Here is a 14,209-nt window from a genome sequence, read left to right as displayed (position 1 = left end):
AGATCCTGCGAGCCATGCAGCCAAAAAAATCAATCACTAAAAAAAAAATTAGAAAAAAAAAAAGGGGAGGGGTGTGGATTCCAGGACCCCAATGGAATCCTGAGCCAATAAACTGTATCTCGTCCTCCTTGCTGGATAGGGTTTTTATGGCTGCCCACCAGCAAGCTCCCAGGGGAACTTTTGCCTTTGGGTACTCCAGGCCAAAAGTGCCTTCTATTCCAGCCAAGATACATTTCTTCAGTCCACCAGCTCACTCTTCACTCTCCGGCACTTTAGTTTTTAATTAGCTGCACAGAAAGGTGCTGTATTTCTTTACCTCACCACAACATAGGCCTTTGCCTTCCTGACCAAGGTTTGCCTTGACAGAATGATGAATTGAGGACACACACACACACACACACACACAAACACACACAAGAACTAAAACTGTTGTGACGTACAGATGTGGCTTTGAATGCAAAGGCTACTATGGTACCACACCTTACAGCACCGCTGATGGAAAGCTCCGCTCCTACAACGCTGTGACTTACGGATGACTCCATCATGAATTCTCACTATCCCACCACTCACTGTCTGAACTCAAGAATCCAACAGATTTAGATGCATCTTCAGAAGAATGCTTAGCTCTCACAATTCTGTTCCTGGCTGCCCAAAGCTTAGGAACCGAATGGATTCAAATAACGTGGCATCTCTCACTACACAAACGCAGGATGTAGGTGGTGCAGGGTTATCTGTACTTTGCAATGAAACGGTGTCCCTTTGAGATCTTGCATATTGAAATTTGGGCAGAGAATTTTAAACAAATGGAAAAGACACTGACTTGCAGCTCTCCTTCCCACCATCCACCTGGGTTCTTTTTTCGGATCAAAATCAGCTGACCAGGGGCCAGGGTGAGCTGCTCGGGACCGGTAGCAGTGTAGGAGGCAATAACCTGGGCAATTTCTGGAAAACAAGACCAAACATGGCAGTGCACCATTAGAGTCAGGAAAAGGAGAGCTTAAGAAGACACAGCCACCTCCCCGGTTCACGGGTCAACATCGTCAAAGCCGGTGTACGGGGCCGGTTTTCTACTAAATGAAGAAGGCTCAGTGGCCCTTCTTTGACCACAGGCAAATGCAGCAGTATTCAGGAGCTGGGCTTGTCTTCCGGTTGTGCCTGGTCTGCTCGAGGACCCCCTCATCTCTCAGAACATACCAACTTGCCTCCACAACCTCCCCACTCTCCCCCAACTCCGCACCCTACCTCCACTGCCCCAATTCCCAAGAACACCCCGATGCCAGCAGCTGGGCCTCATTCATCCCCAACTGCCCTCCGCCCTCACACAGTGCTGATTATTATTAGCACATGGTCCAGTCAAGGATGGTTGAGCGAATCAAGGAACTCAAGTGAACCTTTTCCACCTGCCAAGTACAGTAGAAAGAGAAATCTGTTTTCTTCAGAAACCACCAGGAGCATGCACTAGCTAATTTCTTTCTATGTTACGACTTTCTTTAGACTCTCTCTTCTACCCACAAGACCATTTTCTTTGAGGCTCACATTTTGAGGGTGATCCCTGAATATCAGGTAGGAATCACATCAATGTAAGTTTACTTCTTTTTATTTCAAGTTAGAGGATGATCCTGCAGTCAAGAGGAGGGATTTTATGCAAAACAACAATTCAGCACAGAAAAAAAAAATGTAAACAGTTCTGTACTTTTCCTGAATGTGAACAGTCTCATGGGAAAAATTCCAGCAGTACCACAGACCAGGCTCTGAAAAGTACATTTCTCCTGGCACAGGAGGTCGACTACGAAAGGAAAAAATCCTCCTCTGACTGAATTCTGGCGTATCCGCAGCGACGGCCTTGTGAACTTCTAGAAGCAAGACAGAACAGACTGTTCTATTCCTCTCCACTCTCTCCCCATCATAACTGTTCTTGAAAGAAAGAGATGAAGAAAGAAGGAATGAAGTAAAGACAGACAGACAGACAGAAGGAAAAGAGGTGAAAGGCTCACGCTCCTGCTTCCCTGAAGGCACATTAGCCCCCTAGGACCCTGTTCTGTAATAAGTGGCCACCATGCTAGGAGTGCCAGGCCATCCCGGTGCGGGCTGGCCCTGACAGATGCATCCCAGAGCTCAGGGGAAGCGAGAAAGAGCCCAGCTTACACATACGTGGGCTCCACTGAGAGCTCAAGCTGGGAAATCTGTGCTGGGGATGAGAATTCTCCCCCAGCATGCCAAGGACTAGCTCTAGACGCCACAAGTTTTCCATTTGGAAAAGATCCAAATTAGTGTCCTATTTGGCCCCTGATGTTCCTACTCCTCAAAGGACCTGGCCTGCGTAGCCAGTGACCTGCCCTGACACTCTTTTCTGTCTTTTCCAGCTTTTTTGAGCAGCTCGCTGGTTTCAGTGCAAAGTTAAGCCCCTCTGGACCCTTTGGAATGACAATTCAAAATGTAGCATACTCCTGGTTAAAACAGAGATTTGACCGGGGTGGTCCAATATCTGAGTCAGACTAAAATCCTACAACTACCTAAAAGCCCACCTTTCCTTGCCAGGTAAGCGCATTTGGAGCTCAGCACCAGACACAGATACACACATCCCTGTCAGCACTGCGGTGACTCTTTCAACCTGTAATTTCTTAAGGCTGTAATAGCAAAAAAGCTCAATAGAGAGGAAGACAGGCCATACAACCATATGATTTCACATCTGCTTCTTTCTTCTTTCTTTCAGGCTTCTATTTATAGAATATGTGATTTTGTTTAAATAAACTAAAACACTTTGAGTTCAGAGGGATGACTATAATTTTTGTACCTTCACCGTGTACCTGAGGAAAACCACCCAATGGCTTCTAAATTAATAGGACCTGCACTCTGATAATACGTGTTGCTCTCTCATCTCCTCCATTATTTATGTCCTGGGTCTGAATATGCTTCCAGGAAACGAACAAGGGCTTCCTGAACCTAACGAGAGGAGGACTAAGCAGCTGCTGACCCCAAGTCCTACAGGTTCATGCATGACAACTTCCCACCATCTTGCCTGAATTATTTCTTCACATTCCAAGAGAACATCCTGTCTGGTAATGTCCCTACTCTCCATGTGTGAGGCAACAGCCATATTTCATAACCATCTATAAATACGTTATTAATGGATTCCAAGGAAAGGATCTGCTCCAACCACTCTTCGGACAGATTCTTTTGTCTTTTCTTCTCTTTTCATTTTTAAGGCTTCTGGCCCCAATAAACAAAGATTGGGAGCAACTATCAATTACATTTAAAAAATTGAAAAATAAGCATCAGGGTTTGTCACTTACCAGGTTTTTTTCCTAAACTCCCTGTTTTCCCAGCAGTTCCAGAGCCCTTAAAACAGAGCAGAAGTTCTCATTTGCATACTGAAGAGTTTTGGTCAAGCAACTTAAAAAACGATTAATGATGACACAAGCCCGCGTGAGCCCCTAAATTCCCCTTTTCATTCTGGGGAAACATAGTAGCATTGTATCTCCTGACATTACGATCTGTATCAAGGAAAACATGGGGCGAAATAAGTACTTTAAAAGCGTGTAGCTTTAACTCTCTTCTTAAGAGAAAAATTAGCAAAGTAAGTGGCATTGTAGGACCCCAGAGGGCTCAGGTATTGACTGTGTGTAACATGGACGCATCCAGTCCCTGGGTCAGGTGAAACAGGGGCTGCCCCACCAGGAAGACTGTTAATAGTCTACAGCCTAAACACTAAGCTCATGCTTGATGTCCAAATGGTTAATTATTAAATACTTCACACATAAAAAAAGTACAGAGACTATAATAGACATCCATGAGTGCAATGGATGTCTATTATAGTCTCCATATACTAGAGACTAAATACGTGAAAATATTAATATTATTAATATTAATATTTTAATTAAATTAATATTAATATTAACAATGCATGGAAATATTAATACTTTGGTACATTTGCTTTAGGGCTTTCTTTTTTTTTAAAGAAGGAAACCAGTAGAGTGGCAATTCAAACACCCCTTCCCCCATCCCATTACCCAAAGAGGCAGCCACTCTCCTGTATATCCTTTCCACCCAAACCTTACACTGTTTAAACACTGAAATTTCTCTTGTAATGCTGGACACACAGCTCATAGAAGCAGACCATTTTTTTTCCCAGCTACTAAGTGTTCCAAAAGTGCTCTGGGGTTGAATTCCTTCATAGATACTCATGGAATTTTAAACCAGCTGAGCAAGCCAAGCCAGCAGAGACTCAGTTGGGACAGGGGCCAGGCCGTAATCTGTCGTTGCAAAGTGCTTTACTCCAGATTAATTTTCACTCTTGTGTCCCTATCTTCCAGTAAATTAAGTATTCCAATTAAAACAGAACAAAACAAAAGGCTTAATTAACTAAATGGGAGTAACTTTAAGAATAAAAATATGTAATTATCTACCAGGAACACAACTTATCATTGTCCCTACCTATATTTATACTGAAATTCAATAACCATTTGGCAGGGAAAGTTTGAATTAAAATGTTTACTCTGATTATGCTTTCTGTATTAACGAAGTTATACAATACTCATCTTCCTTGCAATTTTTATAGGCTGCATATCCAAATGAAGGAACACTAATGATACAAGATTCCAAATGACCAGTTACTTTCCCAGTACAGGCTTAAATATACTCTCTCTAGTCCATAAAAAGAACAAAGCAATTAGCAACCCAGTGATAGAATTCAAGCAGCTTCAATGTGCTCCCTTTTAAACACCACAGCCAGCACTTAAGCTGAGACGGAGTCAGATGGCCAGGTTCCATCCTGGCGCTTCTTTAAGAATGCAGCAGAAAAGTTCATCCAGGCTACGTGCTCCAGCCCTGCTCGTGTAGAGAAGGGAAGCAGGTTTAGGACAACCTCCCCCTTGTCCATGGGTCAATTTTGGTATCTGAAGCTGGGTCTGGTTTTTAAGTTTGGCGGGATATGGCCTTATAATATTGAAGTCTATGTCCAAGTAGGATGAAAGAGCTGCCTTTTTTGATTTTTTCATTATTATGAAATAACGTTGCTAAATGTTTGTCTAAAATCTTTAGCACTGTTATAACGTTCTTCTGTGGCTGATATTTAAGACTGTGGTTAAGAAAGCACTTTACAACTCAACTTACCTTTAGAAAATGTCACAGTGCATTTTTTGAAACTTACTGACTTTGGATGGTTTTTGGTAGAAAACTCTAATTTATTAAAATATAATACTAGTAATGGCTTTTGTGTTTAACTGATCCCAAAGGTAAAGCCATTTTAAGAGGTTTTGTGCATGGGAGCAGAAATCCAGTTTAGTTTTTAATGTTTTCCCTCTACTCCCCTGAAATATCTCCATGGTTCTTATTGGATATAACTAGCTGGCCTGCAGAAGAGTTGAATTTTCCCTCTCCAGGTCTGCAGAGGACAATACAACGACTGTCCTACAGAAAAGAAGTACTTTCTTTCCAGCTTCTGCCAAATTCTCCAAGGGTAAAACACTTATGCAAATCCCTCCAGGGGAATTTCAGCAAGCTGCTCTCAAGACCAAAGCAAGGGAAAACAAACAAAAAAACCCCAAAACAACAATGACATTCTTTAAAACAAAACAAAACAAAACAAAACAACCAGCAAATAAAACTATTCCTAGGAACTGCAGGGAGGGTGAGACGGCTGACCTGGTAGAACTATCATAACTACCATAGCTTATCACCAGGCCCAGCTTCGCTCCCCAAGCAGCTATGGGTCTGTTAAATGACTACATCTATAACCTGAAATTCCCACTAACTTGACATTGGCCACTACGAGATGGGCTCCCATACTCTAGTAGGCCCACACCACCATTTCATTAATCTTGTGCTATCTCAAGGCCACTTCATGCAACTGAATTTTTAGGGACCCATTAACAACAATGGGGAGCCACTTCCAATTGGTAAGGATAACAGCATTTAAAATAAATTCAGTCTCTGATCAACAGAGATACTAAGTTCTAGCCAAAGTGTACCAATTTCTTAGATCTTGTGTCTTCCTACTGTGTAGGCAAAAATACAAATTCTAAAAACTCTCTACTGCCCAATATTCTGGGGCCAGTATCACCAAAATACTTTTGTTTACATGGGCAAGATATTGCTGTGTATCTTTCTTGGGGTTTCTCAAATCAGTGACCCTGAAGACTTAATCTAGAATATTTACTCCGAATCCTAAGTCAATTACATTCAGGAATAGAGATGAATCCTGAGTATTATCCCAGCTGACGCAGACCAGCCTCATTACGATCAGCCTCCACTGAGCCCCGGGGGGTTCTTCTGCTTCTGGGAAGCCAAGGCTGACCCTGCGGCACCAATAGACAATTTCAAACAATTACAGGTCACACTGTATTTGCTGTCACGTTCCAGAACTTAGCAAAACCCAACAATGATGTTCCACCGGCAAACATCATGACTCCCTGAAAAGAGAATCGCTGCACAGAAAGGGAGAGGAAACAGTTAATGTGGGTTTACCTCTGAATCTTTAAGCCTCACATAGTTAGAAGGGAAGACTCCGGACTTGTCGCCCACTGTTCCCGTCCACCAGTCACCATCTTTCTTGGTAACCAAAATCACATCCCCTTGCTGAAAGGTTAAATCGCCTTGCTCAGAACTCTCGTAAGTGTACATGGCAATAAATTCTGGTGGGGAGAAATATTGAGATACGGAGAGAGCTTGATTGTTTACAGAAATCCCAGACAACTTTGCAAAAGCAAGTTTATGAATAAGGAAATTATTAGGATAAGGTCCATTCAAGAGAAAGGCTAGTCACTGATAAAATTCAGAGTTGCAGAACCCCCTGGGCTCCAAATTCCCCGATTGCACATAAAAATTCAATAACTGCAGCCGGGAGACAATTCCTGTGAAGACCCAGGACCAGGAACAAACAAAAAAAAACCCAACTGCATGTCCACCAACACCAGTACTGAGAGTGATCTCCGATTTAATGCCATGGTTTCTTTTTACATGAAAATGGTTTTCACGTTCACTTTTAGCTAACATTTACTGAGTACCTAGGTCATGCTGAGCAGTGGGTTAGATGCACTGACATGCAGGCTCCTTGGTGAGCTCATCAAATATCTGTAATTCACTTTTGAAGGTACCAAGTCACCATTTTAGAAACCTTTTAGACGTGGTATATCCTTTTTGTCAATTAAATAAGACACATTTTTCATTATTCAAGTGCCTCGGTGAAAATTTAAGTCCTATTGTGCCATATACACAGATGGCAGGAAGCTGTTAGAACACAAAATTTAAAATATATATTCTTTAGTTAAAAATGGACATCTACTTGTCATTCAAGTATAAACAGGTAGAGTGGACTGCTGATAAAAGTAGTGTCTACCCAATCCCAGAAAATAATCACGCCTTTCTGAACAAGTGGAAAAGACAAATCACAGTTTCTTACATTTGATTATTCATGTAATTTAGTCGTAAAGGACAAGAATTAATGTTCTTTACTGTCTTGAATGTGAAGGATGTGCATTCCAGAGGAAGTTTTTCTTTTGAATTATAAACAGCTGACTTTACTAAGGCTTAGAAACCAAGTCACACTCTCAGAAAGATCATTTGACACAAAATTCTAGACACTACACTAGGTAGAGAATAAAAGATTTCTGGAAAGATGAACATACGTTTCTTATTTCCACTTTTTGTCCATTTTATTCTAGGCCTTTGTGTATTTTTTAAAAAGCAAAAAGCAACCCCCCCCCAAAAAAACGACAAAACAAAAAAAAAAACAAAAAACAACACATTTACCCGAAAAGTTCGTTTATGATGGATGATGGATGGAGTGTTTCTTGCTAAAATTTCATATGATAATCCTTAAATGCAGAGCTTAATGTCAATTAATTTAGTATGGAGGACTCCACTGTCTAATTATAAGAGCCTCTGCAGGAGGCACTAATGAAAGCTAAAACAGACACCAAAAAACACAAATCCTGCTAATGCTTATGCTAATGTGGGCAGCTCTCCAAGGGGCCACTTCAGCCTCGCTGTGCTGACCTGCAGGCTGAGGCCAGCAGACCCTGAGATACAAGGTCATCCAAACGTACAAGGCAGAACAGAAGCCCCTCTGTCTTTAGCCCTCCAGCACTGGTGACACACACCTCCACAGTTAAAACTGGAAAAATGATTTCCCACACAAGGAAATCAAAGTTTGGCAGCTTGAATAAAGACATTGTTTTTTCATTAATATATTCCTTTTTCTGATTTCTCAATATTCTGACCCTTCCCTTTTCATTTTGTTCCGTTACTTGTTCCTTAGCTCATGTTTGGCCATTTAGGATTGGATCCTTGGCAATCAATACTTTTCCCAGTGATTCCTGCACTTAAAAGTCACTTTCTTAAAATGGATCCAAAGTTTGAAGTCACTTTCGAAATGCTTAAGAAACTTCAGAAGCGTGAACTCTAGCTGAACTTCATACTGCAGCAGAAGATACCAAGGAGACGGGAAAGACTGTGGTTTTACTTGCCCTGTGTGCACGCAGGCATCTGCGAGGACCTTCTGATTCAATGAAAACAGGGAGACATGAGGACCGCTACGCGGGGGCTCCTCACCACTTAGACCCTCTTCACCAGATGTGTAACACAGGGCACTGGCCATTCCCAAGCCCATATTTTAAGAGCTACCCAAATTGACCATCTATTTAATCTGGTTTCTGGTTTACGTGAAATCTGATTACATTCAATACAGTATTGATAAGTGGTCCATTAATATATTTAAGTACCTTTTCTCAGAATTTCAGATGTCAGTGTCCTCCCACACCCCTCCAGAAAGCCAGCAATCTCTCCTCAAATTTCTAATACCTAAATCATTTCAAAATGGATGTAATAAATGCCAACCGAGGTTAGAATTTAACTCTCTTCTGTTGCCCAACTTTAAGGATGTGTGTGGTTCATCTGTGACCTACTTATTGAGGTCTCAAGTGTAGAGGCCTCTGTAGAATGTTTCAAAACAAATCAACATTCATCAACCCAGCTGTTGGAAACTAACACACCATTGTAAAGCAATTATACTCCAATAAAGATGCTAAAAACAAAAAAACAAAAACAAAAAAAACCCAGCTGTTGGATGAGAAAGCTCACTGCTTTAAGTGACTATCAATAAATCCAGGAAATGAAGCAAAAAGGAAATAAAAGTAGCAGACATTTACTGACCTTTATTCCAAAAGCTTACACTATTATCTCATAAGCCTTGTAATAATTTCCTACCTCAAGTGGTGATTATTATGCCAATTTTACAGATGAGGGAGTTAAGGCATGACTAAAATTAAATGGTCACTAGGTGAGAGAGCCAGGATACAAACTCTGGTGCTCCAGTGAGACTGAATGGATATAACACACTGAATGTGGGGGGACAGGAGGCACACATAATTTGCCTGACATAATACTGACTACATGTGCTGTGTTTAAAAGACCTTTTTGCCTGTTCTCCTAACAGTGGATAAAAAAGTCATTAAGATGACAAGAATGTATGAAGAGAACTATCCTAATGATTGTTTTGGCGGTAATGGCAAAAACTGGATACAATAAAATACTGGATTTGTTCAGTGATGATGAAGTTTTACAGCTATACCTATAAACTAAAAAAATTTTTTACTTCTGAAATTCCTCTTGAAAAAGTAACTTTGTTACTATCTGAAATACCATTAAATTTTAACCCTTGCTGTCTCCATTGAAACAATTGCTTTAATAATTCTATTTTTCATAAGGCAAAGTTTCTAAGGAATGTAAGTCTCATAATGGCAAACAAACTGAACGAAAGATTCCACCCTCATGGAATTAATTCAAGGAACCTATGAAAAACTACTATACAGTTGTGTAGACATCTGTTAGCTACAAACACTGTTCATACTTCAACATGGAAAGCCTGTCTAACTTGGGTAGCGCTCATGGACCAAATGAAGAAAAGACATGAGATTTTTACCATTAGAGCCTGAATTATGTAGGTTTTGTTCATTTTTAAACCTATACCATATACTGGCATATATAATCGGAAAGATTAGGTCATGAAGAAGAGGAAATAAAGCAATTAATTATTTGTGTAATAAACACTCAAAATACAATTTTTAGGCCTAAATAATCTGGTGTGGTTATTTACATGGAACACAGAAATGAAACTTCTGTTTCATTTGGGGTACAAATGGCACTGACGTTACTGTGACAGTTTTACTGACCTGTATAGTTATGGCTTTAAACCAAAATACTTATCTGTATAAAGTCAGAAAAATAGCAACTACCACAAATTAGCTGTAGAGATGCTCAGAGAACTTGGTCCTTAGTGACTCTGATGGGCCTCTTTCAAGAGTCAAAGGGCTCATAATCAAACATAATTAGAAAATTCAGTTTTTATGATCAATGTATCTGATAGTATTTTGAAAGTCTCCATAAAGTACTATGACTTTGTAAAGAGCTAAACCTCATTTTACCTTAGAGTTTAATATAATGAACGTAAATTAATGTAAACTATTTAAACATGAAATCCAACTTCGTTTCCAACATTCACTGTATTACACGATTCCCTCCACCTTCTAAAGAACATGATCTGAGTCAGGTTCTCACCTTCTCCTGACACGGCCGGCTTGGCTGCTGGGGAAGCTACTCTCTTTAGACTAGCAGGACTTTCTGAAGAACCAGAATCCATGCTGGAAGAGGGGGGGAAAGTATTTTAATTTTCACCCTCAAAGAAAACAGTACAAATGACACTGATTTTTCTTTTTAAAAACTGTTTAACATTTAAAGCATTGATCATCTACAGCTGAAATAGATGCACTCAGCTAAGTCAAAACACATCACAAGGGGCCACAGAGGCCTGATTCTAAGCTCACATCCTTGTTTGCCAGCACTTTGCTTTGCTGGATACACAGCTAATGTACTGGTCTATTTCAAAGCATGACTGACAGATGCTCATTCAATATTTTTGCTCTTCATCTCTTCTTGAAGCTCATAATTTGTTTTGACCATCTACATGGTTAGAACAATTAAACAACAACCTTTGTGTCAAGGTTCCATGCTATAAGTATCCTAATGAAAAAGATAATTCATTCTTCCATAAATTTTCCCAAATGCTTTGGGCCTCTAAGTAGTCCTGTATGTCTGGAACAGTACTGGATACTAAGCATGAAGAGGGGCATAATCTCCAACAAATCCCCAAGAATGCTCAGAGTAGAATTCCCTCATGCATAATTCAATGAAAAACAGGATATACAGGCTTCTATGAGCAAGGAAAAAAAATGACCATTTATCTGTAAGAGGTTCTCCCCTGTTGCCATGTAGCCTAATTTTTGCAGTTAAAAGATCCAGTTTAAAGACAAAATAATCCTGCAACTCCTATCTATGAATCGTAACTAGTGCAAACAATAATTTCATGCCTGACATGGTTTTCATCCAATAGAAGCAGATAAATACAAACATACCTCGTAGATTTCCTTATGGGCCCTGAAATGAGCTTCACGTAGGACTTGGGGAACCAACCCTTCTGGCCTTGAACTTCAACTTCTCAAACCACCACATGTCTTGCTGCTCCAGGACGGTGATGACATCATTTTTGTTAAAATTTAAATGGTTGTCTTTTTTGGCTCTCCAAGGATACAGGGCTTGTGCCTGTAGCCCCTCCACCTTTTCGCCCTTGTGTGGAAGAACATAAAGGACCTCTCATCACTCTGACTTGTTATCCGTTCAGGTGACGTGAACACCGGCTCCTCCCCCGCGATGGGCACACGCAGGCACACGCGCAGCCACGGAGGACCCTGCCTCAGCACAGCACTGGTGCCACACGCGCCATTGTTCGCAGTAACTGTTTATTTCCAAAAGTGGAGGTGAAAATCTGCTAGCCTATTCACAAAGCCGTGGTCGGGCCATCTAGAATTCTCCATTTAAACAAGCCAGGAGGTCGTGTTTAGTCTGTTGCACCTGGCTGTGTGCCTTTTCTGTTTGGGTTCTATTTTAAGTCTCAAGTTGCCCAGGGCACTCCCACTCCTGCCAATTTCCAATCGGATTTGGGTGTTTAGTGGGGGATTAATACCAGAGCAGAAACGTTATGAAATCTCAAAAGGTAATTAACTGATGTCTTAGTTTAGGTGGACACAGGGAAATACACCTTGCATTGGATTGGACTTGTTTCAGTTCCTTTTTAGAGGAACAGGGGTTTGGCAAGCATAAATCCACTGTAATCCCCATTTACTGTAAATACATCTATACGCAAACCATATACAAAGATGAATAAAATGCCATCTCTGCCTCCCCAAAATAATTTAGGTTAAAACACTTTATTAACCAGAAAGCACTATAAAAATGGGCAGTATGATATTATTACCAAGGAACTCATAATTCATGAGGAAGAAAGAGATACAAACAACTATGCCTACCACCCGGCAGAATGAAATACGCTAAGAAGAGGTTCCAACTATTCACTGCGGGAACAGAGAGAAAAGAGGGATTAATGCTGCCTGAGGGCAACAGGGGGAGTTTCACAGAGGAGGCAGCGTTTGAGCTAGGCCTTGAAGGACCAGAAGGATTTTGATAGCTAGGGCTTTGGAGGAAGTGCACTCCAGGCGGAGGGCACGGCCGCGAGATGCTGTCCCGCAGTGTCCAGGAGGAGAAGCGCAATCTGGGGGTGCGTGTGGCCTAGTCTCATGGAGGGGTGGCGTAGGAGATGAGGCTGGAAAGGCAGGGTGAGGCATTTATTATCTTTTTTAAGACTGTAACATAAAACAGTTACAGTATCTTAAAACAATACTATAAAATACAACAACGTCAACTTTCGATTATATACGTAAATGGACAAGAACAAGGGATAATGCCCAATGACAGTTCATTCAGAACCAACTTGGACTTGCCTATAGAAGATATTTTCATAATGACATTTAACTGTGATTATGTCTGACAAGTGGAGAATTTATGACAGGTCGAAGAGTTTTGGCTTCCATGTTGGTCTCCGTGGGTTCTCGCCTTCTTAGACCTATGACATCCCTATTTCCTTCCATCTCGACTGTACACTCCGCCCAGTCTTCAGAACTGAGGAGGGGTCTCTGGATTCCAAACACCCCCCAGGACCACAGAGTCTCTGCCCGCCGTGTCCCCACCTCGCGCTTGCAGGGCACCTCACACCGGAGCCGTGGAGATCAGCGCTTCTGTTGCCTAATCGTCTCCATCACTTCCGTTTAGTCTCTGCCATTTCACCTGGGCTCCAGTATTTCATAACCTCTCACCCCGAGAAATCTTTGCTGCACCTGCCCTGTCCATCTTTCCACGTGGAGATACCTGAATAACCAGCGTGGAATCAGGCAGAACACGGACTCTGGGTTTGAATCCCAAGTCTGTCACTTACTAATTGTGTGACCTTGGACAACTGTTTAATCTCTCCAGGCCTCAGTTTCCACATCTCTAAAACAGAGACACTTTCTTCAAAAGGTGGTTAAGAAAGTGTAACAGGATGTATCCTTGGAGCAGCTATGAGAGTAATAATCTTAACAGGGGTGGCTTATGTTACTGTTATTATTTCTAGTCCCAAACTGTGCAGTATTGCTGGAGAAAACCAAGATAATGTGTGATGACCAGTTACACACATTCAGCCACGTCAGGCTTCATCCTTCTTTACTCAATTCCTTTCATGCATGCTCCGCAGGCCCTCGGGGGCCCCTCCTGAAAAAGCTGCCCAGAGCACAACCTGAACTCCTTTCCCTCTTTCTCCAACCTCTCTTCACCCTTCCTCTCCCAGAAGAAAAAGAAGCCTGTCTTCTTTTCTGTGCTTTTAATGCTGCTTCCACTTAGATTCTCTGGTGCTCAACTTTTCAGTCCCTTTCTCCACTGGCCATGTGGCTGCGTCCTGTCCTCCTTCTCCTCTGCTCCTTCTCTTTCCTTTCACCAGATCTTTCCACTTTCCCACCAAACATTCCTCTGTATCCCTCTACGATCTGGTTTATCCTGCTCTTTCCAGATCACAGATAGGTTTCTACTTGCCTTTTGCCCGGACCACCGCCTTTAATAATATGAGCACCATCACCCCCGCTTTCTGGAAACAGCCTTCAACTTCCCCTCATTTTCCTGGTCCTGAGCCCTCCCGTCCACCAGAGTCACCACGGCTGAGCATGACACTTGTGCCGCCTGCTGAGCTGGGACAGATGCAAAGAAAAGGGGCAGCTCCTCTCAGGAGCTGCCCTACTTCCAGGTCAGAGAAGACACACGCTCTGTGCAATTTCCATCTCCGTGCACTCTC

The 14,209-nt window shown here is 41.8% G+C and overlaps 1 protein-coding gene across 1 annotated transcript in view; it reads right to left on the bottom strand.

The window, feature by feature from the left end:
* Window positions 1-14,209, bottom strand: part of ITSN1 (intersectin 1) — a 235,769-nt gene that overhangs the window by 64,679 nt on the left and 156,881 nt on the right. The window contains 6 exon segments of the mRNA XM_036850123.1: window positions 821-942; window positions 3,294-3,339; window positions 6,466-6,632; window positions 10,555-10,637; window positions 11,409-11,488; window positions 11,491-11,619. Of these exon segments, the coding sequence (XP_036706018.1) occupies window positions 821-942; window positions 3,294-3,339; window positions 6,466-6,632; window positions 10,555-10,637; window positions 11,409-11,488; window positions 11,491-11,619 (627 nt within the window).

The sequence above is a fragment of the Balaenoptera musculus genome, chromosome 4 (genome assembly GCF_009873245.2).
Source record: "Balaenoptera musculus isolate JJ_BM4_2016_0621 chromosome 4, mBalMus1.pri.v3, whole genome shotgun sequence".
NCBI classification, from domain to species: Eukaryota; Metazoa; Chordata; class Mammalia; order Artiodactyla; family Balaenopteridae; genus Balaenoptera; species Balaenoptera musculus.
Note: the sequence above shows the minus strand (reverse complement) of the source record. Positions and strands in the feature narration are given on the sequence as shown.